At 38.5% G+C, this 26,840-nt stretch overlaps 1 protein-coding gene across 5 annotated transcripts in view; it reads right to left on the reverse strand.

The window, feature by feature from the left end:
• Window positions 1-26,840, reverse strand: part of LOC123515448 (F-box only protein 28-like) — a 185,558-nt gene that overhangs the window by 39,176 nt on the left and 119,542 nt on the right. For 2 of the 5 annotated variants that reach the window (XM_045274021.1, XM_045274018.1), the window contains exons 8-9: window positions 8,341-8,541; window positions 7,758-8,121 (exon numbers count right to left, since the gene is read on the reverse strand). In XM_045274021.1, coding sequence (XP_045129956.1) covers window positions 7,759-8,121; window positions 8,341-8,541 — 564 coding nt within the window. In that variant the 3' untranslated portion in view covers window position 7,758. Of the gene's footprint in view, window positions 1-3,260; window positions 4,102-5,707; window positions 8,122-8,340; window positions 8,542-26,840 lie in introns of those variants that run through there. The other 3 variants (XM_045274020.1, XM_045274019.1, XM_045274017.1) reach the window with 3 other exon arrangements.

Below are 26,840 nucleotides of genomic sequence, written 5' to 3' on the forward strand. Positions count from 1 at the left end.
TTCCAGCCTTGGACATATCATGCTTGTGATGATTTTTTTCATCATATCTTTATCCATGTAATGAAATACCACTCTTATATTAGTCAACATCTTATATGATAGTCCAAATATCTTGCTTATGTATTTACCTAGTTGTATTTACCTAGTTGTAGTTTTACAGGGCCTGGGCTTTATGCTCGTGTGGTCCCGTCTCCATATCTACACTTATCCAATTTTTCTTTAAAACTATGTACACTCTTTGCTGATACCACTTCCTCACTCAAACTGTTCCAAGTCTCAACACATCTTTTGGAAACTAAATTTTTAACATCTCTCAGACATCGTCCCTTCCTTAGTTTCTTACTATGCGATCTTGTGCTTCTAAAGTCATATTCTTCTCTCAGGATCAGTTTCTCATTATCCACTTCATCCATTCCGTTAATCAATTTATAAACTTGTATCAGATCCCTCTCTCTTCTCTGCTCCAAGGTTGGTAGATCCATTGCCTTTAGTCTCTCCTCATATGCCATCCCTTTAAATTCTGGAACCATTCTTGTAGCCATTTTTGTAGTCTCTCTAATTTTCTTATGTGTTTCTTTTTATGGGGAGTCTACACAACTCCTGCATATTCCAATCTAGGTCTTATTTTAGTACTTATCAATTTCTTCATCATTTCCTTGTCCATATAGTGAAATGCTACTCCAATATTCCTTAGCAAATTATCGTCTCTCTGAAAATTCTATCAATATGGCTAACCGGTTGATTATTTTCTTCCATTGTCACTCCCAAGTCCTTTTCCTTTTTACTTTTTCTAGTTCTACTCCATCTCCCATCTTATAGATTCCCACTGGTCGTCTTTCACTTTTCCCATTTCCATGACATGGCTTTTGTCCACATTGAATTCCATCTCCCATTTTTGCTCCATTTCCAGATCTTGTTTAAGTCTTCCTGTAGTATTTCACAATCCTCTTTTGTTTAATGACTCTGCACAGTTTCGCATCGTCCGCAAACAGATTTATGTAGCTGTTCACTCCCTCTGGCATGTCATTTATATATACGAGAAAAAGTATTGGTGCCAATACTGACCCCTGTGGCACTCCGCTGTCTACTGTTCTCCACTTGGACTTCATATCTTTAACTATCGTCCTTATTTCTCTTCCCATTAAGTAATTCTTCATCCATCTCAATGTGCTTCCTTTTAAGCCACCCTTCTCCTCTAACTTCCATAGTAATCTTTCATGTGGCACTTTATCAAAAGCCTTTTTTAGATCTAAATAAATACAGTCAACCCATCCTCTCTCTCTTGTACTTTATCAACTATTCTAGAGTAGAAACTCAATAAATTTGTCACACATGACCGACCTTTTCTAAAACCAAATTGGCTATTTGATAATATTTTGTTGTCTTCAAGAAACCCGATCCATTGCTTCTTTATTACTTTTTCACACATCTTGCATATTACACTAGTTAGTGATACCGGTCTGTAATTTAAAGGTTCTTCCTTCCTTCCGCTCTTATATATGGGAACCACCTCAGCTCTTTTCCACTCCACTGGCACTGTTCCATTTTCTATTGAGCATTTTATGATGTTGTATATTGGACTTGCTAGTTCTTCCCTACATTCTTTCAGTATTCTGCCTGAGACTTCATCCGGTCCCATTGCCTTTTCCTCATCCAATTCCGTCATCAACTTTTTATTTCAAGCTTGGTTACTTTAATCTCTTTCATATAGACAGTCTCTCTATTACCCTGTGGTCTTTCAAATTTGGATTCCTTAGTAAAGACCTCATGAAATTTACTATTTAACAGTTCTGCCATACTTTTGGGTCTTCCACCATTCCGTTTTCTCCTTTTAACCTTTCTATTGTTTCTTTTTGTCTTATTTTTCCATTTACGAATCTGTAGAACAATTTTGGTTGTTCCTTACATTTTTCGACAATGTCCTTTTCATAGTTCTTTTCTTCTTCCTTTCTCACCTTAGCATATTCATTTCTTGCTGTTCTGAAGTTTTCCTTATTTTCTGGATTTCTGTTTCTTCTCCACCTTTTCCATGCTCCATCTCGTTTCTCCTTTGCCCTAGCACATCTTGCATTAAACCAATCTTTCTTCCCTTCTTTAGGTCTATATTTCGGAACATATTCCCTGACCCCAGTTTTGTATATTTCCAAAAATAAGTTATATTTCTCTTGAACCGTTAATGAGTTTTCCATCTCCTCCCAGTTTACGTTTTTAAAATAGTTCTTGAGATTCTCAATATCAGCCTTTCTGTAATTTAATCGGTCTCCTTTGTATGATTCATCTCTATCTTCCTTTCCTTCTTCTATATCCATCTCTAATATTACATGGTCACTCTTTCCCAATGGGCACTTGTATCTTATATCATCGTTAATTGGTATATCCCTTGTATAAACTAGATCTAATCTTGCCGGCTCATCGTTTCCTCTGAATCTTGTGTTTTCCTTTACTCTTTGGACCATCAAATTATCTATCATTAGGTTCAGGAATCTATCTCCCCAGGCATCTTCCCCCATACCACTTTCATAATTTTCCCAGTCTACCTCCTTACAGTTGAAATCTCCTATCAATATCACTTTTCTCCTTTCCTTAATGATTCTTGTAAGACTCCTTATTGTGTCATCTATCATGTCTCTATATTCTTGGTTAGTCCATGAGTTTGTCTTTGGTGGCACATATGTTCCAATGATTGTTAACTCCTTTTTGTTAATATGTGTGTGTGTGTGTGTGTGTGTGTGTGTGTGTGTGTGTGTGTGTGTATGCACTCTGAACTACTTTAGCCCTGTACTGTAAAATACAATATATTACAATGTGGTATTACTGAGATATAATTATAAACATACATTCATTTTAGAAATACAAACATGATGTCTATAAAGATGCAACCTGACTGCCTGACTGTCACCACACACTCAAACACCAACCAGACATTCCTAAATGGTTCGTATGACAAATATGACAAATATATAATGACAAGAATATTAAGAGTAAAAGTCTAGGGGAAACATGTCACAGATCAACAGAACATTGCACTCAGTAAAATCATCATCAGGCAATTATTCATGTGTTTGTGTTGCTTTCACAGTTTTCTTTCTAATAAACAAACCTTATAATCATTAAGGTGTTTGTTTTCAATAACCTAATTTTGGACGTCTCATGAATAACCAGTGTGTATTGCTCTCAACTGACAAAGAACCACAGGATGAATTGGGAGTCAAAAAGTTACAACAGAGCTAAGGAAATATATCTCTGTTAATAAGATGCTCTTTCTAACTTATAGTTTATTTTGTATCATGATAATATGGAATCATAATTGGCAAAGCAGATACACTCATGGGAAGAGGAGATTTCAGAGGACAAGGCTTGCCACTGTGTAGTGCATGGATGAAAATCAACATAAGAAGGGATGTCATCTCCCATAAAGAATGCAAATAGTAAACTTGGGCATTTGGAAAGAATACTCCACAGCTTATCTGTAAGTTGATGTGTTCATTATGCACTTACCACTCACAACATTATCTTGTGTGCATACACTATTCAAGCTGCCACAAACTGAACCAATACACAGCTAACGAACTTGCACTTGCCTGAGGTGTGTATGTGCACACTCCCCAACTTATGAATGAGTTAGGTTCCTTAGCCTTTAGTAAATCATTTTTTTGTAAAAGTATTTTGTATGCATACATCTCGGTAATGTAGTAAAGTTGTTTTTAAACAGTCTGTTTAGTACACATTGATAAAGATACTGTAAACATAATGATAAAACAAAATAAATTCACTAATGAAATGCACAAATACTACGCTACTGCTGTGCTGTAAACGCAGATTACCTTTACCATATTACTCTGCATTAGTTTATTATAGCCATCTTAGCTTCCATTGAGATGGCTTGACACTTCTTAGCACTGCCACTGTCATCAACAGCCTCATGATTGTCACCAATAATGTTAAATGATACATAAGTTGAAATATGAGCAAAAACATCTTGGAGCACAATCAAATAGGTATTAACAGGTTGGGAGTTAGCAAACAACATTGCACTTCTCTCTCTTTCACAACACTGGGGCCGGCATCAGTAGTGGCCAAGAGTGGCACCAGGCAGGAGACCTGCAGTGAATTTGAATCAAAAGTAAAGTGGCAAATAGAATTTTGATTTGTAGTGATGGTTGCTTACATTGCCTGATGTTCATGATTCAGGTGTTTGTACAGCAGTGTGTGTGTGTGTGTGTGTGTGTGTGTGTGTGTGTGTGTGTGTGTGTGTGTGTGTGTGTGTGTGTGTGTGTGTGTGTGTGTGTGTATATATATATATATATATATATATATATATATATATATATATATATATATATATATATATATATATATATATATATATATATATATGCTATAAAGTGTAACAGATTGGTGGGTTGGTTGTGTAGGGAAACTCAGGAGTCGCAAGAGTACTTTATTTCTCTAACGTTTTGCCTACAAGACTCTCTCTTTTGCCTACAAGACTCTCAACACACTCTCTCTGAAGAAGCCTTGTAGGCGAAATGATAGAGAAGTAAAGTACTCCTGTAACTCCTGAGTTTCCTTACCACCACCAATAATAATATATATATATATATATATATATATATATATATATATATATATATATATATATATATATATATATATATATATATATATATATATATATATATATATATATATATATATATATATATATATATATATACAGTGTTGACCCTCACTAACTCGGACTAATAGGGGAAAAGGTTGGTCCGATAAACGTGAATGTCCAACATATATATTCCCCTCCCCCCAAAAAAAAGAGGGGGGGCAGAGGATGGGGAGTTCAACAACTCAGACTTTAGGGAGCCAGGGCAGGATTTATTTTATTTTGTGGGGATTAAAAATTTTGGGATTACTTTTATCTCTCCAAAACCTTCAGACTGTAAATTACCATATGGTATAGTTTATTTTTTGATAATTAAATATCTTTCCCACCAGCAAGCCTTGCACAGTACATGGCCAGGTGTCAAGAGCTCTCTACTTTTCCTGAAATAACGTCCTTACAGGCATAAATTGACAATAATTACAATCAGAAACTTCAAAAAGAAGAGAGGACAACAAAAAAACAAATGTAGTATTGTGACAGCTGTTGCCTCCCCTCCCCTTCATCACGCATGGTATCTCCCCCTCCAAGACCTCCAAGATGCTTGCCTCACCTCCACCTCTATATCATAAGACTGCTATGATCTTTTCAAACATTGTTTTTTCTCACTACCTTCATCATCACAACTATACATCACACAACTATCACAAAAGATTATTTTGAGACAGAGCTATAAAGCTGGAGCAGACATGTAATAATTACTTCACAGTATCATCATCTCACTTCATCACACTAATAACGACTCAGAGTGTCCAGTTCAGATTGCCATGATGTTACTGATGACACTGTCCGAACCCTCATATACGAGTGAATAATATTTTCTAGAGAAGTAGGGATCTGATGCATTATCATCCTATCATGCTCCAGGAAGTCACTATTGTATATACAATAATGCGTGAAAATTTCATGTCAATTAGATGAATACAAATATCAAAACAAGGACAAAATTATGAAAAATCTTTAGGAGTGAATATTTACATGGTATTTTATGCAAAATTGAAATAATTTTCTACCTAATAATGATGAGAGAGAGAGAGAGAGAGAGAGAGAGAGAGAGAGAGAGAGAGAGAGAGAGAGAGAGAGAGAGAGAGAGAGAGAGAGAGAGAGAGAGAGAGAGAGAGAGAGAGAGAAAATAAAACAATCAAATGGGGTAAAAAGAAAAAAAAACAGTAAATATTCAAACATAAATGACACACAAAGCACACCGACAATGAGAATACACACAAAAGTTGCATTGAAACAAGAGTGCCAAGATTAGCATGTGTCAAGTCAAATCACACTTGTAAGGAATAGACCTAATAATTTCTTCAACATACAGTGGTGCGTCACAACAATGGGCCTCACAGTATATAATGGATTTTGCTCAATAACAGATTGGTCAGATACTAATCTATTTTTTTTTGGACTGTAATGGCAGTTTCTTTCCCACGACTCCATAGTTCCAGCATGGCCACATGGATGAATATACATGACACAATAAATAAACCCAACAAGGCTCATGTTTATCTACTCCTGCATGCTAGATACAACTGTAACTCATTTTCTTTGTTTACAATTTACAAAACTTGTAATAAGGTGGAGAGTGGTGACTGCTTGCCAGTGGGGGTCAGCAGAGTGACACTCATGGTAAATTGGGGTCCTAGGCTGGTTGGAAAATTGGCCTGTTGAAGTGAATTGCTAGTTGTGCATTTGTTTGAATGTAGTTGGGCAAGCAAGGATAATGACACTGCTACACTGAAGAGAGAGAGAGAGAGAGAGAGAGAGAGAGAGAGAGAGAGAGAGAGAGAGAGAGAGAGAGAGAGAGAGAGAGAGAGAGAGAGAGAGAGAGAGAGAGAGAGAGAGAGAGAGAGAGAGAGAGAGAGAGAGAGAGAGAGAGAGAGAGAGAGAGAGAGAGAGAGAGAGAGAGAGCGCATTGAATTGCAGCAGACAGCAAAAACAAACTCCTAAACCATTTTATTTTTGTCTTCATTTACTGGTCTTTCAGGATCTACAGTTTCATTTTTTCTTGCTTTAACAAACGATAATTTAGTATGAAGAAGGCTAGATGACATAAAGAGCAAAATGTGTCATCAGCATGGTTGGTCGGTGGAAAATAAACGATGTCAACGCCTCTCTCTCTCTCTCTCTCTCTCTCTCTCGAATTTCTTCCAAGAAGTAAGTACTTGTTCACATTTCAGATTACTGTCTTGGAGTTTGCAGCAGGGCAATACTCTATAGTGAGACTGTATAAGGTGCGAGCCTGCAAGGTCTCTGCAATCAGCAGTGTGACACTTCCCTGTTAAGGTGCCACGTTTAAGATGGAGGAACACTTCTCTATAAAGAACATGCCTTAATTTTTACCACGATGGCAAAGTGGAACAAAAGTTAGAGGAATTTCATAAACTCACCTATTTATATAGAAACAAAAGGAAAGAAAGAAAGACTTAGACAGAAGGTAAGATGGTGGAGTGGGGTTAGAGAAAGAAGGCAAGCCTGTGATCTATGGAGAGATGGCAATAATATGGAGGTAATTTAGTCTGACTCTGATGATCTCTTGTCTTCCTTCCCATCTTTGTCATCTCAGCAGTGTCCTTCAGGGAGTCTTGAAATACTTGTCTAAGATGCCGCTGGACCACCTGGGACTCGGCCATTACACCAAATGGTAAGCTATATCTTTAATTCATCTATTCTTGGTAGGCAAATTTCTATTACTGTACACTTCTTAAATAATAATGAACTTTTTTATATCAACATTCAGCATAGATGGTTCAAATTACCAAAAATATTTTTCTGCGTTATTAAAAGAGAATAAATTACTGAAAAAGAGAAAAGGTGGGGTGGTTGTTAAGGGTCTCACAAACAATCTGCTCTCAGTACAGACAATTCACAGCAACAAACCACCCCTCACCCCCCGAAGTGTCCGTTATCGCGAGGCACCACTGTAATTTAAACACAAACATAACTTAATATAATCCAAAATTATTTTTCACACAATTGTGCATTGGTGAGAAATAAACACATTAGCTTCTCACTGGAGAAGAGCACCTAAATAAAACAATTAAAACACATCCTTATTTGGGCAGCTTAAATATAAAATAAGTAAAGCTAAAATGCTACTGACCTTAAAGCTTTGTTTGTTTAGAATGAGAATCATTATTTTCATCTTCATCCAGGAATTTTCTTTTTGTACGCTTCTTGCACTGTAGAGTATCTGTACATCCTTCTTCACTGCTGGCGGTGGAGCCACGTACAGAGCTAGTGTCTGTCTGAGAGGTGGTTTCTGAAGGGGGGGTGGAGCAGCTAGCAAAAGTCCCTTGTAAACAATGGCTGGCACTAAATCTAGCTGAGGAATTCATTGTTTGACTCAACACTGATGAGGATTCTTGTCCTGAAGAAGCACCAGAGAACCCAGTCAGAGGTGACGATGGGAGGTATGCACGGGCGGACATGGAAGCAGCAGCCAAGTTGACCAAGTTTGGCTGTATCTGTAAAGAAGATGCATGAAAATTGTAACTTTCACTAACAAAATCTTAAAGTGGAATGACATCATAGCATGAAATAATGCAAGAGCATAATGACTTGTATCACTCTAGGTAAGACTGAATAGGGAAACAAACTGAACTGATAAGGAAAATAAGAAAATTAATATTGATTCAGCCAAGAATAGATACCAGCTAAGCAATAATAGATGCCAATGCACTTACAATATTAGCAGGAACAAAGACAGCTGGACTCATTGCTGGATTTGGAAGACCATGAGTGACATAGAACTGCTGGGAAGAGTCTTCTCTTCCCCACTTGTTACTTGTGCTGTTGGAGCTTCCACTTTGCTTATCTCTTACACTGGCAGCTCCTCCCACCACTTCATTCAATCGCTGGTCATATTCCGTCAGCTTTCGGTTGACCTGAAAAGTGCACCGCAAGGTAATAAATTCCTGAAACTACAAGTATTACTCTATCTATGTATAAATCCTTAAGGGTTTGGATTTAGAAGAGCAATGACAACAGCTTCAGAACAATATAGGAAGAAAAGTACACAAGAAGAGTTCACAGGCCCCTCTCCATCCCTCCTACCTGTCAGTCAACCTTTATTAGTAAGAAACAACAAGCAGGAAATAAGATGATTCTTTCAACACTGCCACAGTGTGTGGCCAGGCCACCCCCCACCACCAGGGAAAAATACAAATAGTGCACCTGTTAGAAATTTAGAGGAAAGTTTGCAGGGAATGAAGGTTAAGGTAAAGCTTGTAGATTTATGGTTCTGTGCAGTGGAAAACACTCACATATCTTCTATCTCTGCTGACAAGAAGGGAAAGCTTGGTTTCCAGAATACACACACACACACACACAGACACACATAAGAAACACATAAGAAAATTGGAGAGGCTACAAAAAATGGCTACAAGAATGGTCCCAGAACTTAAAGGGATGACATATGAGGAGAGACTAAAGGCTATGGATCTACCAACCTTGGAACAAAGAAGGGAGAGAGGAGACCTGATACAAGTCTATAAATTGATCAACGAAATGGACCAAGTGGATAATGAGAAACTGATCTTGAGAGAAGAATATGACATCCGAAGCACAAGATCGCATAGTAAAAAGCTGAGAAAGGGAAGATGTCTGAGAGATATTAAAAAATATAGTTTCCATGAGATGTATTGAGACGTGGAACAGTTTAGATGAAGAAGTAGTGTCTGCAACGAGTGTGCACACTTTTAAAATAAGATTGGATAAGTGTAGATATGGAGACGGGGCCACACAAGCATAAAGCCCAGGCCCTGTAAAACTACAAGTAGGTAAATACAACTAGGTAAATACACGCACACAGTCACTCAATAACATCAGGCCAGTCGCTATCACACCCATCCCTAGCCTCATCTGTGAAGACTTTGTGTTCGACTGGAGATACAACAAAATTAGAAACTCCTTAGACATACAGCAATTTGGCAACATCAGAGCCACCTCCACCTCTACCTAATCAGCTATCTTGAATTCATTCAGTCACCTGGACAAACAAAACACCTCTCTAGCAGTTGCTTTTGTGGACTTCACGAAAGCTTTTGATCTGGTTGACCTCACTGTTGTCATCAACAAAGCCATCAGTCTGGGTCTTCCCTCTCACCTGACACCATGGCTGGCCGAATTCCTCAAGGGACGCTGATAAGCTGTGCATTTTCAGAAACACATCCTCTTACCAACAGCTAATGTGTGGAGTCCCTCAGGACACCAAGATGGGTCAACACTGTTTCCTAATACTGATTAATGACGCTCTGACAAACACCCCTCATCGCTGGAAATATGTGGATGACTGCACTGTGGGTGTGCCAATCGACAACAAAAACCCAGACTACTCAGCACTTCAAACAACGCTGAACAGACTGCAGGAATGATCAGCGGAGAGCAGGATGACAATCAACCACACCAAAACTGTGGTAATGCATGTCTGCACCTCCTCAGCAGCAGTCCCCCCTCCCTTACAGCTCTCCCAGGGCCCTCATTCCCTCCAAGTGGTTAGGTCAGCCAAGCTGCTCCGGGCCACAGTGGATGACCAGCTCACGTTACTGCCACAGTGAGGTCGCCAGCCTACAGACTCTACATGCTGCGCAGACGTAAGTCACTGGGTACACCAACTGATGAGTTAAAGGGGATATACATCACCTTTATTTTGCCGAGACTTATGTATGTATCACCAGTGTGGTCTTCCTCCCTCACCTCCACTCAATAGCAACAACTGGAGGATGTGCAAAAGAGGACATACAGGATCATCCTTGGCCCTGCCTACATTAATTACGATCACGCCCTAACTACCCTGAGTCTTCCCAGACTGGCTGCTGGACACCAAGAGGCCCTCGTCAGGCTGGATAGAGGCCTGCTAAGCCACCCACGGCTATAACATCTCCTTTCCCCTAATGCCCCCCAACCAACCAACGCCACACGTCAACAATGTGGTCAGGCCCATAAGGGCCTCGAGAACCGACCATTACCAACACAGTGGGATCCCCACCATGGTGCTAGCCATAATCAACTAAGGTAATGTTTTAATCTTAAGCCTCCCCCAATCCCCATATGTATATTTTCAGTATGTACGTACTGCAATTCCTAATAAACCATATATTATTGTTATTGTTATTATTATTACACACATAAGGCAAGAATAGACCATTAAAATTTAAATTAAAGTCTCAGGTGGCAGTGGAGGCCTTGTTGAGGAGGGCTTGGAAACTTAAGGACTCTGAGGAAACCAAAACAATTTACATAAGAAGAAATATGTCACAAGATGAGCGAATGAAAATGAAGGACCTTGTAACTGAAGTGAAGGAGAGGAATGACGAAAGAACAGAGGAGAAGATCAAGTTTTTTTGGAGGATGAGAAATGGGAGGCTAAAGAAGTGGTGGATAAAACAGACGAAATAGGCATTACATGGAAGAATGAGACTAGGAATGGAATAAAAGTGACTTACACGAACATAGATGGATTTCTGTCTAAGAGGCTAGAATGTATGGATTACCTAAGAAATAACGAACCGGACATAATGTGTGTAGTGGAAACAAAGCTAAGGCCCGAAATAAAGCTAGACTGGTTTGTTGTAAAACACTACAAAGTATGGAGAAATGATAGAAAAATAAAGGTGGTGGTGGTATAATGGTTCTTACTAAGGAAGATCTGATAGTGAAGGAGGTGAACTATAGTAAGAGAAATGAGGAAGTGATAAGTATGCTTATAACAGATGGCAAGAGGGACATTAATATTATAACAGTATACATACCACCCAGAACCAGTGCTTGGGAATATGAACAGTACCAAATGGTGATGAGAAATACTCTAGACAGAATGAAGCAAGAACTCAACAGAAAGGATAGAGTGATGATAGTTGGAGACTTTAATTGCAAAGAAATAGTGTGGGAAGACTACGAAGTGGTGAACGGTGGTGAGTGGGCAGAAGAATTGTTAAAGGTAGCAACAAATAACTTGATGACACAGTGGGTGAGATCACCAACAAGGTGCAGGGGACAAGATGTTGCAGCAAGGTTGGATTTGGTATTTACCAGGGAATCTCTAAAAGAGGAAATTGAACATGAATGTCCCTTGGGGAAAAGCGATCATGATGTCCTAAGCTTTGAGCTGGATACGGAATTAAGCACGAATAAGATTGTGGAACGCAGGAGGAAAAATTAAATTATACTAGGGCAAATTATAACCATATAAGGGAGTTCTTTAATGAAATTGACTGGTCCGTGGTATACCAGGAAAGGGATATGCAATTGAAATACGATAAATTTATGGATTTGTATAACTCTGCTGTGAAAAAGTTTGTGCCATATCACAGAAAGAGGACTTTAAATAATAAACAGTGGTTTAATAGAAATTGTGAAGAAGCAAAAAGAACAAAGAAAAGGCATGGAAGAAACTTAAGAAAAACAGTGATGTATTATCAAGAGAAGTCTACAAAACAGCAAGGAATAGATATGTTGAAGTAAGGAGAACAGCACAGAAGGAATATGAACAGAGGGTGGTGGAAAACTGTGATAGTGACCCAAAAATGTTTTACAAATTCATAAATGGAAAACTAAATAAAAGGAGGCAATAGAAAAGGTAAAAACGGGAAGAAGTATATGAAGATGCTGAAGATATAGCTGAAATTTTGAACGACAACTTTTGCAAAGTGTTTACAAAAGAGGAGCATTTTATGGGAGGAAGGCCTAAGGAAATAAAGCAAATGCAGGACATCATGGTTACTAAGGAAGATGTAAGGAAAATCATTAGCAATCTGGATATTAATAAATCAATGGGGCCTGATGGCATATCTGGGAGGTTGCTAAAAGAATGTAAGGATCAATTGTTGAACCCTGTATTTGATATTGTGGAAACCTCCATACGAACAGGATTAGTCCCGAAAGAGTGGAAAAGAGCTGACATTGTGCCTATATATAAGAATGGTAGTAGAATGGAACCGCTAAATTATAGACCAGTATCGTTGACTAGTATATTGTGCAAGGTATGTGAAGAAGTAATTAAAGCTAAGTGGAGTGAGTATCTAGAAAGTGAAAACATTCTGAGTGAAAGACAGTTTGGTTTCAGAAAAGGAAGATCGTGTGTATCCAATTTATTATGTTTTTATTCAAGAGTGACTGACATACTACAACATAGAGAGGGATGGGTGGATGCTATCTACCTGGACTTGAGAAAGGCCTTTGATAAAGTACCACACAATAGACTGATGTGGAAACTAAAGATGATTGGAGGAGTAAATGATAAACTAGCAAAATGGATGGAAAATTACTTAATGGGAAGAGAAATGAGAACAGTGGTGAGAGGAAGGAAGTCCAAGTGGAAGGTAACCAGTGGAGTTCCACAAGGGTCAGTGCTGGGTCCCATCATGTTTTTGATTTATGTTAATGATATGCCAGTAGGAATTGACAGTTACATGAACATGTTTTGGACGATACTAAAATTATGAGGAGAGTAAAGAATGTGGAAGATTGTAACAAGTTACAGGAAGATCTTGATAAAATATATGAGTGGAGTAAGGAGTGGCAGATGGAATTTAATATAGACAAGACCCATGTTATGAAAATGGGAAGAAGTAGATACAGACCAAACAGGGATTACAGGCTGGGTGATGAAAAAATTAAAGAGACCAATGAGGAGAAAGACTTAGGAGTAACCGTGCAAAACACTTTGTCACCGGAGAAACACATTAACAAGATTTTTTGGAAAACACACAACATGCTTCAAAATATTGGCCTTGCATTCCACTACCTAGATGAAGGAATGATGTAGAAGATATTATGTACCTTAATAAGACCCCAGTTAGAATATGCAGCATGTGTCTGGTCACTGCATATGAAGAAAAAAGTGAAGAAGGTGGAAAGGGTACAGAGGCTGGCAACAAGGATGGTACCAGGACTCAGGGAGTTAGACTATGAGGAAAGACTGAGGAAGCTGGGGCTGACCACATTAGAAGAGAAAAGAACAAGAGGAGACATGATAACTATGTATAAATTGGTGAACAAGATTGACATACTGGACAGAGAGTTGATAAAGGTGACCACAAGTAATCATCTCCGAGGACATGGAAAAAGCTAATAAAGGACATCTGTCTAAATGACGTGAGAAAATACAGTTTCCCGCATCGTAGCATTGATAAGTGGAATAAACTGAGCAGTGATGTCGTTGACGCGGTGTGTGTCAATCAGATGAAAGAGAGATATGACAGGAATGGACAAGGAGACAGGTCACAGAGAGCTTAGCTCGGGCCCTGTAATACACAAATAGGTAAATACACAAAACTACAACTAGGTAAATACACATGGGAGCCATCGTTGAGGATGGACGTGTCTGAGCTGCTCACAGAGAATGCTACAAAAGGACTGGACCCAGTCCTAGACATATGCACAGGGCGAGGGGGGGCCATAGTGTTCTCCTGTCTCCAAATGAAATAAGTGTTAGACTACGTATAGCCAAGGAATAGATAAAGAGAGAGTAATGATGCCAGGCGCATGGAGGAACTAAAACATACACCAGCCGAAAATCAACGTTATATAGAAACACCTATTGGTTTAAGAAAGCTGACTAAGATACTATAGATAAGGATTTCTCGGGTTTCCGAGATGAACAAGGAAATACGAGGAGACTTGTAAATGTAGAGAGAGAATTAAGATGTTTGAAGGAGGCGATGTCATTCTCAAGGACAAACATGAATGACTGGTATCAGAAAACACAGCCTTGAAATTGAGAATAACTGAATGTGAAAAGGTCAGTGGAATAAACCAGGAATTAAAAGAGGAGATTTTAGAAATAAGGAAGCAAAATGACGCTCTAAAAACCACATGCCAGAACTTGCAGGATAAAGTGCAGCAAGGGGTTACAAACAGGATAGAAGGTGGTCTAGGTGAAAACAAATTGAAAGAACTAAGAAATGAATGGAAACAAGAACAAGAGGAGGAAAAAATTAAATTTTCAGAAGTGGTAAAGAGACAAATTCAAGAGAACACAAAAGTTCCTGTAATCGAAGTTATCAAAGAAAAGGTGCGGGATGCAGTGGACAAGAAAAAAAGCTTCATGATCTATGGGATGAGAGAAAAAAAAAATCCAAATAAATTCACAAGAGAACGTGAAGAAAGTGAAATGGCCAAAACGGTTATCAAAAGGGTACAAGACAGCACACAAGAATTTGACCAAGAGATGGAGGAAGTGGTTAGGCTGGGAAGGTACAATGAAGGGAGTAAGAGACCAATGAAGGTGAAAATGAGATCTCAAGTGGCTGTAGAAGAAATAATGGCTAGAAAAGGGAAGTTAGCCAATGATGTCGATCACAAGGAAATATGGATAAAAAAGATATGAACTTAGAGGAAAGGGAAAAGGAGAAAGTGCTAAGAAGTGAGGCTAAAAAAAAAAATGAGAAAAGGACAGAGATAGAGAAGAAGAATTTTTATTGGAGGGTTCTGGATATGAGACTAAAGAAGTGGTACTTAAGGAAAAAAGAAGAGGTCGTGGAGGAGGCAATAAATTAAGAGTGAATTATACTAACATAGATGGTTTGTTATCAAGTATATTAGAAGTTCGGGACTATTTGAAAGAAAAAAAAGCCAGATGTAATGTGTATTGTTGTAACAAAACTCAAGAATGAGATACATGTCAACTTTAACCCCTTCAATACGGTGACGCCTATGTAGGCTTCATGAAGCCCCAGTAGCATATACGGTGACGCCTACGTAGACGTCATATTTTTTTTCTGAGCTTTCTTCAGTTCAGTTGTCCCGTATAGTGTGTTGGATAAAAACTACACATGCCGTATGCTGTCCTTGAAATCCTAGTGCTCCTCCCACCATCCTTGTCTCCACCAATCACTAAAGGTAAGCTACATGCATCCCGCCTTGTGTCTAAAATTACCCAATCCCATCTCTCTCTCTCTCTCTCTCTCTCTCTCTCTCTCTCTCTCTCTCTCTCTCTCTCTCTCTCTCTCTCTCTCTCTCTCTCTCTCTCCTCCTCCCCATCTCCTTTCCTCCTCCCATCTCCTTCCCTCCCTTCTCCCTCTCGAAAGATAAGTTACATGCGCCCCGCCTTGTAACATTCGTGAACACACACACACACACACACACACACACACACACACACACACACACACACACACACACACACACACACACACACACACTTTTATCTAGTAAATTAGAATTAAGAGATTACATAAAGAAAGAAAAACCAGATATTGTATGCCTGGTGGAAACAAAATTAAATGAGGCAATAAAAATAGACATAGATAAAAGGTATAATATATGGAGGAGAGACAGAGTGGGTAAAGGAGGAGGAGGAGTCATGATGATGTTAAGGAAGGAGATAGTGGTAAATCAAGTGGAGTTTGGGGAAGGAAAATCAGAAATACTGTATGTTAAGATGCATATTAACAAAAAGGAGTTAACAATCATTGGAACATATGTGCCACCAAAAAACAAACTCATGGACTAACCAAGAATATAGAGACATGATAGATGACACAATAAGGAGTCTTACAAGAATCATTAAGGAAAGGAGAAAAGTGATATTGGTAGGAGATTTCAACTGTAAGGAGGTAGACTGGGAAAATTATGAAAGTGGTATGGGGGAAGATGCCTGGGAGATAGATTCCTGAACCTAATGATAGATAATTTGATGGTCCAAAGAGTAAAGGAAAACACAAGATTCAGAGGAAACGATGAGCCGGCAAGATTAGACCTAGTTTTTACAAGGGATATACCAATTAACGATGATATAAGATACAAGTGCCCATTGGGAAAGAGTGACCATGTAATATTAGAGATGGATATAGAAGAAGGAAAGGAAGATAGAGATGAATCATACAAAGGAGACCGATTAAATTACAGAAAGGCTGATATTGAGAATCTCAAGAACTATTTTAAAAACGTAAACTGGGAGGAGATGGAAAACTCATTAACGGTTCAAGAGAAATATAACTTATTTTTGGAAATATACAAAACTGGGGTCAGGGAATATGTTCCAAAATATAGACCTAAAGAAGAAGGAAAGAAAGATTGGTTTAATGCAAGATGTGCTAGGGCAAAGGAGAAACGAGATGGAGCATGGAAAAGGTGGAGAAGAAACAGAAATCCAGAAAATAAGGAAAACTTCAAAACAGCAAGAAATGAATATGCTAAGGTGAGAAAGGAAGAAGAAAAGAACTATGAAAAGGACATTGTCGAAAATGTAAGGAACAACCAAAATTGTTCTACAGATTCATAAATGGAAAAATAAGACAAAAAGAAACAATAGAAAGGTTAAAAGGAGAAAACGGAATGGTGGAAGACCCAAAAGTATGGCAGAACTGTTAAATAGTAAATTTCATGAGGTCTTTACTAAGGAATCCAAATTTGAAAGACCACAGGGTAATAGAGAGACTGTCTATATGAAAGAGATTAAAGTAACCAAGCTTGAAATAAAAAGTTGATGACGGAATTGGATGAGGAAAAGGCAATGGGACCGGATGAAGTCTCAGGCAGAATACTGAAAGAATGTAGGGAAGAACTAGCAAGTCCAATATACAACATCATAAAATGCTCAATAGAAAATGGAACAGTGCCAGTGGAGTGGAAAAGAGCTGAGGTGGTTCCCATATATAAGAGCGGAAGGAAGGAAGAACCTTTAAATTACAGACCGGTATCACTAACTAGTGTAATATGCAAGATGTGTGAAAAGTAATAAAGAAGCAATGGATTGAGTTTCTTGAAGACAACAAAATATTATCAAATAGCCAATTTGGTTTTAGAAAAGGTCGGTCATGTGTGACAAATTTATTGAGTTTCTACTCTAGAATAGTTGATAAAGTACAAGAGAGAGGGATGGGTTGACTGTATTTATTTAGATCTAAAAAAGGCTTTTGATAAAGTGCCACATGAAAGATTACTATGGAAGTTAGAGGAGAAGGGTGGCTTAAAAGGAAGCACATTGAGATGGATGAAGAATTACTTAAGGGGGAGAGAAATAAGGACGATAGTTAAAGATATGAAGTCCAAGTGGAGAACAGTAGACAGCGGAGTGCCACAGGGGTCAGTATTGGCACCAATACTTTTTCTCGTATATATAAATGACATGCCAGAGGGAGTGAACAGCTACATAAATCTGTTTATGGACGATGCGAAACTGTGCAGAGTCATTAAACAAAAGAGGATTGTGAAATACTACAGGAAGACTTAAACAAGATCTGGAAATGGAGCAAAAAATGGGAGATGGAATTCAATGTGGACAAAAGCCATGTCATGGAAATGGGAAAAGTGAAAGACGACCAGTGGGAATCTATAAGATGGGAGATGGAGTAGAACTAGAAAAGTAAAAAGGAAAAGGACTTGGGAGTGACAATGGAAGAAAATAATCAACCGGTTAGCCATATTGATAGAATTTTCAGAGAGACGATAATTTGCTAAGGAATATTGGAGTAGCATTTCACTATATGGACAAGGAAATGATGAAGAAATTGATAAGTACTAAAATAAGACCTAGATTGGAATATGCAGGAGTTGTGTGGACTCTACAAAAAGAAACACATAAGAAAATTAGAGAGACTACAAAAATGGCTACAAGAATGGTTCCAGAATTTAAAGGGATGGCATATGAGGAGAGACTAAAGGCAATGGATCTACCAACCTTGGAGCAGAGAAGAGAGAGAGGGATCTGATACAAGTTTATAAATTGATTAACGGAATGGATGAAGTGGATAATGAGAAACTGATCCTGAGAGAAGAATATGACTTTAGAAGCACAAGATCGCATAGTAAGAAACTAAGGAAGGACGATGTCTGAGAGATGTTAAAAATTTAGTTTCCGCAAAGATGTGTTGAGACTTGGAACAGTTTGAGTGAGGAAGTGGTATCAGCAAAGAGTGTACATAGTTTTAAAGAAAAATTGGATAAGTGTAGATATGGAGACGGGACCACACGAGCATAAAGCCCAGGCCCTGTAAAACTACAACTAGGTAAATACAACTAGGTAAATACACACACACACACACACACACACACACACACATCCTCTTAAGGCGATATAGTGACTAAAAAATAGCAGCATAATACACAAAGACGACAAGTATGACAAGCTTGCACGAGTTTTGCTCAGCGGCACTACCAAATATCATACAGGCGGGCTTTTTTAACATCCGGCGCGAAGGAGTTAAAGAGGAAGGATATAATACCTGGAGGAGAGACAGGAAGGATAAAGGGGGAGGAGGAGTTCTAATAATGGTTCGTGATAACATTTGTGTGGAGGATGTGCAATATGGAGAGGACAAAGTGGAAGCATTGGGAATAACAATCAGAACAGAAGATTTGAAGAAGAGAAAAATTATAGTAACATATGTTTCACCAAAGACTAATACATGGGGATCAGAAGAGCATAAAGATATGCAAAGAGAGACAATAAAGTATCTGGATAACATGATAAGAAGAGATAGAAAAATACTCTTAGTTGGAGACTTTAACTGTAAAAAAATAAACTGGAGAGAGATGGAAGTAATGGACAATGCTGGGCAGTGGAGTGAGAAAGTGTTACAGATGACTATGGTTAATACAATGGACCAGTGGGTAGAAGAGTCAACAAGGTACAGGGGGGAAGAGGAACCATCGTTACTTGACCTAGTCTTCACAAAAAAAAAAAAAAGTCCCCTCCAATCATACAATACCTTAGTCCAATGGGGAAAAGTGATCATGTGACATTAGAGATGCAAAGGCAGGAGGAAGATGAGATAAGATACAGAGAGGACTATAAAGGAGAGAGATTAAATTATGCAAGAGCAGATTTTGAAAAATAAGGAGTTATTTTGCTGATATTGAGTGGAGTAATATTATGTGCAGGAAGACTATACAAGAGAAATATGATATTCTTACAGGAGTACAATAAAGGAGTAAAAAAGTTTGTTCCTGTTTATAGAGTTCAGAAAAAAATACATACAAGGTACAATGCTAGATGCTTACAAGCAAAAAAGGCAAAGGATAAAGCGTGGAAGAAACTTTTAAAGCAGGGAAATGACTATAATAGTCGGCAGTACAAAGATACTATAAATGAATATATTAGAGTAAGAAGAGAGGAAGAAAGAAAGTTTGAGAAGGATATAGTGGATAAAAGCAAGGATGAACCCAAACTTTTCTACATGTTTATAAACGGCAAAACAAAGAATAAGGAAACAATAGAAAAAGTAATTAAAGATGGAAAGACATACAAAACAGAGAAAGAAATGTGTGAAATAATAAATGAGAGCTTCAAAACGGTTTTCACTGAAGAAGATGATTTCACAGAACCTAATAGGACATTGAATTGCCAAGGATTATAGGAAATTGCAGTTCATAAAGAGGATATTGGAAGATTACTGGACAAGTTGGAAGTTAGGAAAGCAATGGGGCAGATGGTGTATCAGGCTGGGTGTTGAAAGAATGTAAAGAGCAATTACTGGATCCAATTTGGGAAATAATTAAAAGTCCAATATATGAAGGGAAAGTTCCACTAGAGTGGAAGAGAGCCAACGTAATACCGATATTTAAAGGAGGAAAGGCAACTGAACCACTAAACTACAGACCAGTATCACTTACAAGTGTCATAGGGAAGTTATGTGAAATAATTATTAAAGAAGAGTGGGTTAAATTTCTAGAAGAGGAGCAAGTCATATCGAGCAGACAATTTGGATTCAGGACAGGGCGGTCATGTGTATCAAACTTATTAAGCTTCTACTCCAGGGTAATTGCAGGACTTGAAAGCAGAGATGGATGGGTAGACATAGTATACCTGGACATTAAAAAGGCATTTGATAAAGTCCCTCACGGAAGACTTTTTGGGAAACTGGAGAACATAGGAGGACTGCATGGAACCTTGCTCGAATGGACAAAATATTATTTGAAGGATAGAGAAATGAGAACTGTGATCAGAGATAAATGCTCATCTTGGAGTAAAGTAACTAGCGGGGTGCCATAAGGGTCAGTGTTAGCCCCCATTATGTTTCAAGTTTATGTAAATGACATTCACATTGGAGTAAACAGCTACATGAATTTATTCACTGATGATGCAAAGTTGCTAAAAGTTATCAAAACCAGAAAGGACTGTATACTGCTACAGGAAGATTTAAATAAGATCTATGAATGGAGCAAGAGGTGGAAATTGGAGTTTAATGCTAAGAAATGTCACATAATGGAACTAGGAAAGAGTAAGAGAAGACCAGTATGGAATATCTGATGGGAGAGGAGCAAATAATGAAGACTAAAGAGGAAAAAGATCTTGGAGTGATCATACAAGAAAATCTGAGCCCTGATAAACACATAAATAAGATATTTTGACTTTCATATAGGATGTTGACCAATATAAGAGTTGCATTTCATTACATGGATAAAGATATGATGAAAAAAATCATCACAAGCATGATACGCCCAAGGCTGGAATATGCAGCAGTGGTATGGTCTCCGAGTTCTAAAAAAGATATAAGAAAACTGGAAAGGATACAGAAGATTGCTACAAAGATGGTGCCGGAATTAAAGGACCTCACATATGAGGCATGTTATGCCAGAGGGGTGTAACTGACAATCTGGACTTTTTGAGTTAGTTATGGATGCAGCCACCAGAGGCCCCAACTTAGCCTGTGGTGAGATTTCCCAGGCAAAATCAGTGCCTATGAAGCCTGTACGAGGGTTTAAAATCCTGTGTTTATACGCGTGAGAAGGTACTGACTAGGTTTAGCCTGGAACGCCAGAAAGGCGGAACTGGCAACCAATAGCAGAGTGCGGCTGGCACATACCCTCCGTACCGTTCAGTCACAGCTCAGCCAGCCCATGCTGCCTCGCAATCGCGCTCAGTGCCTCCCTTTAAACTTACGCGCCGGATTACTCTTTCTTTTGTCCCCATATTATTTATGTATTTACATGGATTATATACATCAACAATGAATGATAGTGATAGCAGTGTAGAGGGGGAGGCCCCTTCGACCTCCCGTAAACGTGTGGCCAAGCCTGAGCTGTGGTAGAAGACCGTAGCAAAGAAACAAAGAGACTGGGGAGAGCTACATAAGCGTGATTACAAAATGGCAGGTTGATGCCCGTTCTATTGGTGCCCCATGCTCATGCCCAAACAAGTGCTTTGAAAAGATATGGCGAGTGTGTATACTTTATTATAACTAATCATAATATTTCAAAACTTATCTTTAACAGGTACTTTCAGCTCACCAAAGATAAAAAAAATTATGTTTTCTAATTCAATAAAATCATAAAAAAATAGGATTCGCAGATACAAGGAGAAAATTTGGACACAATACTTATGTTATAGTCTAGTTTCATTCATACAGTAAAATATTACAATCATCCATTATTTTGGGGTTGGCTAAGCAATAGGGTGACAGAAAGACAAACATACAAAAGCAAAACACAAAAAAAATATTCAAGTTGTGCACAGATTAATAGATTTTGAGCAGACAAATCATTAGATATGTAATACTAATGCATTTTTTCTGTTTCCATACGAGTTATTACCACTTAACTTTAGACGCGTTTTACGCAAAACAGGTTTTTTCGAGTTACACCCCTCTGGCATAACACGCCTCATATGAAGAACGACTTATGGAAATGGGACTGCCAACCTTACAAGATAGAAGAGAACAAGGGGACCTAATAACAATGTACAGGCAAACCCCTCTTAACGAAGGGGTTATGCTCCTAAAAAACACTTCGTTAAGCGAAACTTCGTTAAGTGAACCAATAATAACAAGTTTAACCCGACTTGAACTTCCACTGAGAGTAAACAAAATGAGAGTGCATCATAGTACAGTGAAAGGTTTAATGAAAGTAAAAATTATGAAGTTAAACATTTAGGCAGTTTAATTTAACTCATTATAATGTACACTAATGTATGTATGTACATAACTTTATAATGTTGATGATTTTAAATTTATGAAGGAAGGGAGAGTGAAACGGGAAAGACACTAACCGGCAACCTGTGGAATGTAAACAATGGGTGCATCATTGTATCACATACAAAACTTATGTACCACATTTCCACAAGACTTTCCATTTTATCCATTGTAGAATCACGAGTTCAGGTGGTTCTTTTAGCTTGCAAGGAAGATACGGTCTCACCAGCCTTCTTAACCCCTTCAGTACCGGATGTGTGTTTTGTGACACGTGCGTGTCACGGCTGAGTTCACGCGCCAGGAACCGAGCGCGCTCCCCGTGACACGCACATGCCACGGTTATAAGCTGTGTGTATTGAGGGCTCTCAAGGCCTCGGTTTCTGGGTTATTTCTACCCACGTGGTGGCAAGTGTCTGTGTTTACAAACATAGGGCTGCAGTCATTCATGGGACGGTTTGAAACGTCATAAACTTTGACCAATGAGTTATTGTCAATGCTGTGACATAATTTGTGAAGACCAATCATCATATATTTTTTTTTATACATCATATTTTCTGACCTACGTATGGCAACACATGCTTGTCGAGTGCCGAACGATATTCTCTAGCTTCTGTTCAGTGCTGCCTGAAGGTAGTAGCACGGAGAAGCAATTATGGATGTCTCTACAACTGACAGTGAAGATGAATATGATGGTGGGATAATAAGTGAATTTGAATCAATGGAAGGTGATGATACTTTGTTTGATCCTGAAGCTATCAGTGATGTAGAGTGATGCTGAGCAGAGTATTGAGACGTCCGCAGGCAGTGACCTGTCATGCAGCCCTCCTGCCTCACCCCCCACAGCTGCTGGTAGACAAACAGATTTCACACTTCTTTCAGAATTCTCTGACACCAGACCTAATACCTACATGTAACACTGATTTTCCTGATGTACATCCTAGTATTATTCTACATCATGAAGCTAGTGCTATGAGTGATCTACACTGTTTTCAGTTATTCATGGGGAAAAATGTGATTACTGCTCTGTGTCTCTGGAAACACATGTGCTGATATTTTTTTACTCAAATGACATGTTGTGGGGTTTCTCTGATAGAAAACATAAAAATAAATAATATAGTGTGAACAGGGTGTTTGTGAGAAGCTGAAGACTACCGCACAGACGATGCGGAGGAGTGTGTGGGCAGTCGGTTCGGCGGTGATTGTTTTGGCCGTAATCAGGTGACGATAACAAACATGGCAGCTACTCCTAGGCAACACAAGAATTTTGAAGGTTTTATAACTACTCCAAGAGGACTGGAGAAATTAGATATGGATGCAAGAATCCAGGCACTGGAAAGTAAGTTCCTAAATATTTTGTCCATAGAAGAAAAACTGGATAGAGTTATAGCCGAGAATGATTCGTTCAAAAAAGAGATCTATTTGTTAACGATAGCGAATAAAAAGCTATTGAAGGAAAAAGTAGAGATGGAGAAGGAAAACCAACAACTAAGGAAACAATGTGAAGAGATGAAGGCTAAACTCCTAGAAATGGAGATGAAAATATCCGAAGGGGACTTGAAAAAGGAGGAATGCCTTAATCTAATTGATGCCAGGATGAAAGAAGTGAACCATGAACATCAGGAGGTACAAAGGTCCTTTAGGGAGATAGTGAAAAAGCAGGAAGAGGAAAATAAAGTGATTATGCAGAGTGAAATGGTAAAGGCACTAAAGGAAAATGAGTATGTGGTGAGAGATATTGCTGAAAAGAAAAAATGTGTGATCATAACAGGATTGAGGGAGGAAACTAACAGGAACTGGCAGGACAGGAGGAATAAGGAAAATGACAGAATTAAGTCTTTACTGAATAAGATCTCTGTAGAGGAAGAGGACCTATATGCTGAGGTAGAAGAAAGTGTGAGATTGGGAGCTTTTGAGGAAGGCAAGAATAGACCATTAAAATTGAAATTAAAGTCTCAGGTGGCAGCTGAGGCCTTGCTGAGGAGGGCTTGGAAACTTAAGGACTCTGAGGAAACCAAAACAATTTACATAAGAAGAAATATGTCACAGGATGAGCGAATGAAAATGAAAGAGCTTGTAACTGAAGTGAAAGAGAGGAATGACGAAAGAACAGAGGAGGAAAAGACCAAGTTTTTTTGGAGGATGAGAAATGGGAGGCTAAAGAAGTGGTGGATAAAACAGGCGGAATAGGCATTACATGGAAGAAAGAGACTAGGAATGGAATACAAGTGACTTACATGAATATAGATGGATTTCTGTCTAAGAGGCTAGAATGTACGGGAGTTGACATTGTGCCTATATATAAGAATGGTAGTAAAAAGGAACCGCTAAATTATAGACCAGTATCGTTGACTAGTATATTGTGCAAGGTATGTGGAGAAGTAATTAAAGCTAAGTGGAGTGAGTATCTAGAAAGTGCAAAACATTCTGTGTGAAAGAAAGTTTGGTTTCAGAAAAGGAAGATTGTGCGTATCCAATTTATTATGTTTTTATTCAAGAGTGACTGACATACAACATAGAGAGGGATGGGTGGATGCTATCTACCTGGACTTGAGAAAGGCCTTTGATAAAGTACCACACAATAGACTGATGTGGAAACTAAAGAAGATTGGAGGAGTAAATGATAAACTAGCAAAATGGATGGAAAATTACTTAATGGGAAGAAAAATGAACAGTGGTGAGAGGAAGGAAGTCCGAGTGGAAGAAGGTAACCAGTGGAGTTCCACAAGGGTCAGTGCTTGGTTCCATCATGTTTTTGATTTATGTTAATGATATGCCAGAAGGAATTGACAGTTACATGAACATGTTTGTGGACTATACTAAAATTATGAAGAGAGTAAGGAATGTGGAAGATTGTAACAAGTTACAGGAAGATCTCGATAAAATATATGAGTGGAGTAAGGAGTGGCAGATGGAATTTAACATAGACAAGACCCATATTATGAAAATGGGAAGTAGATACAGACCAAACAGGGATTACAGGCTGGGTGATGAGAAAATTAAAGAGACCAATGAGGAGAAAGACTTAGGAGTAACCGTGCAAAACACTTTGTCACCGGAGAAACACATTAACAAGATTTTTTGGAAAACATATAACATGCTTCAAAATATTGGCCTTGCATTACACTACCTAGATGAAGGAATGATGAAGAAGATATTATGTACCTTAATAAGACACCAGTTAGAATATGCAGCTTGTGTCTGGTCACCGCATATGAAAAAAATGTGAAGAAGGTAGAAAGGGTACAGAGGCTGGCAACAAGGATGGTACCAGGACTCAGGGAGTTAGACTATGAGGAAAGACTGAAGAAGCTGGGGCTGACCACATTAGAAGAGAGAAGAACAAGAGGACATATGATAACTATGTAAAAATTGGAGAACAAGATTGACATACTGGACAGAGAGTTGATAAAGGTGACCACAAGTAATCATCTCCGAGGACATGGAAAAAAGCTAATAAAAGACATCTGTCTAAATGACGTGAGAAAATAGAGTTTCCTGCATCGTAGCATTGATAAGTGGAATAAACTGAGCAGTGATGTCGTTGACACGGTGTGTGTCAATCACATGAAAGAGAGATATGACAGGAACGGACAAGGAGACAGGACACAGAGAGCTTAGCTCGGGTCCTGTAATACACAAATAGGTAAATACAAATAGTTAAATACAATGACAATGGAAGAAAACAATCAACCGGTAAGCCATATTGATAGAATTTTCAGAGAGACGCATAATTTGCTAAAGAATATTGGATTAGCATTTCACTATATGGACAAAAAAATGATGAAGAAATTGATAAGTACTAAAATAAGACTTAGATTGGAATATGCAGGAGTTGTGTGGAGCCCCCATAAAAAGAAACTCATAAGGAAGTTAGAGAGACTACAAAAAATGGCTACAAGAATGGTTCCAGAATTTAAAGGGATGGCATATGAGGAAAGACTAAAAGCTATGGATCTACCAACCCTGGAACAGAGAAGAGAGAGAGGGGATCTGATACAAGTTTATAAATTGATTAACGGAATGGATCAAGTGGATAATGAGAAACTGATCCTGAGAGAAGAATATGACATTAGAAGCACAAGATCGCATAGTAAGAAACTGAGGAAGGAAGATGTCTGAGAGATGTTAAAAATTTAGTTTCCCAAAAATGTGTTGAGACTTGGAAGAGTTTGAGGAGGAAGTGGTGTCAGCAAAGAGTGTACATAGTTTTAAAGAAAAATTGGATAAGTGTAGATATGGAACGGGACAGAGCATAAAGCCCAGGCCCTGTAAAACTACAACTAGGTAAATACACACACACACACACACACACACACACACACACACAGAGA

The sequence above is a fragment of the Portunus trituberculatus genome, chromosome 39 (genome assembly GCF_017591435.1).
Source record: "Portunus trituberculatus isolate SZX2019 chromosome 39, ASM1759143v1, whole genome shotgun sequence".
Taxonomy (NCBI): Eukaryota; Metazoa; Arthropoda; class Malacostraca; order Decapoda; family Portunidae; genus Portunus; species Portunus trituberculatus.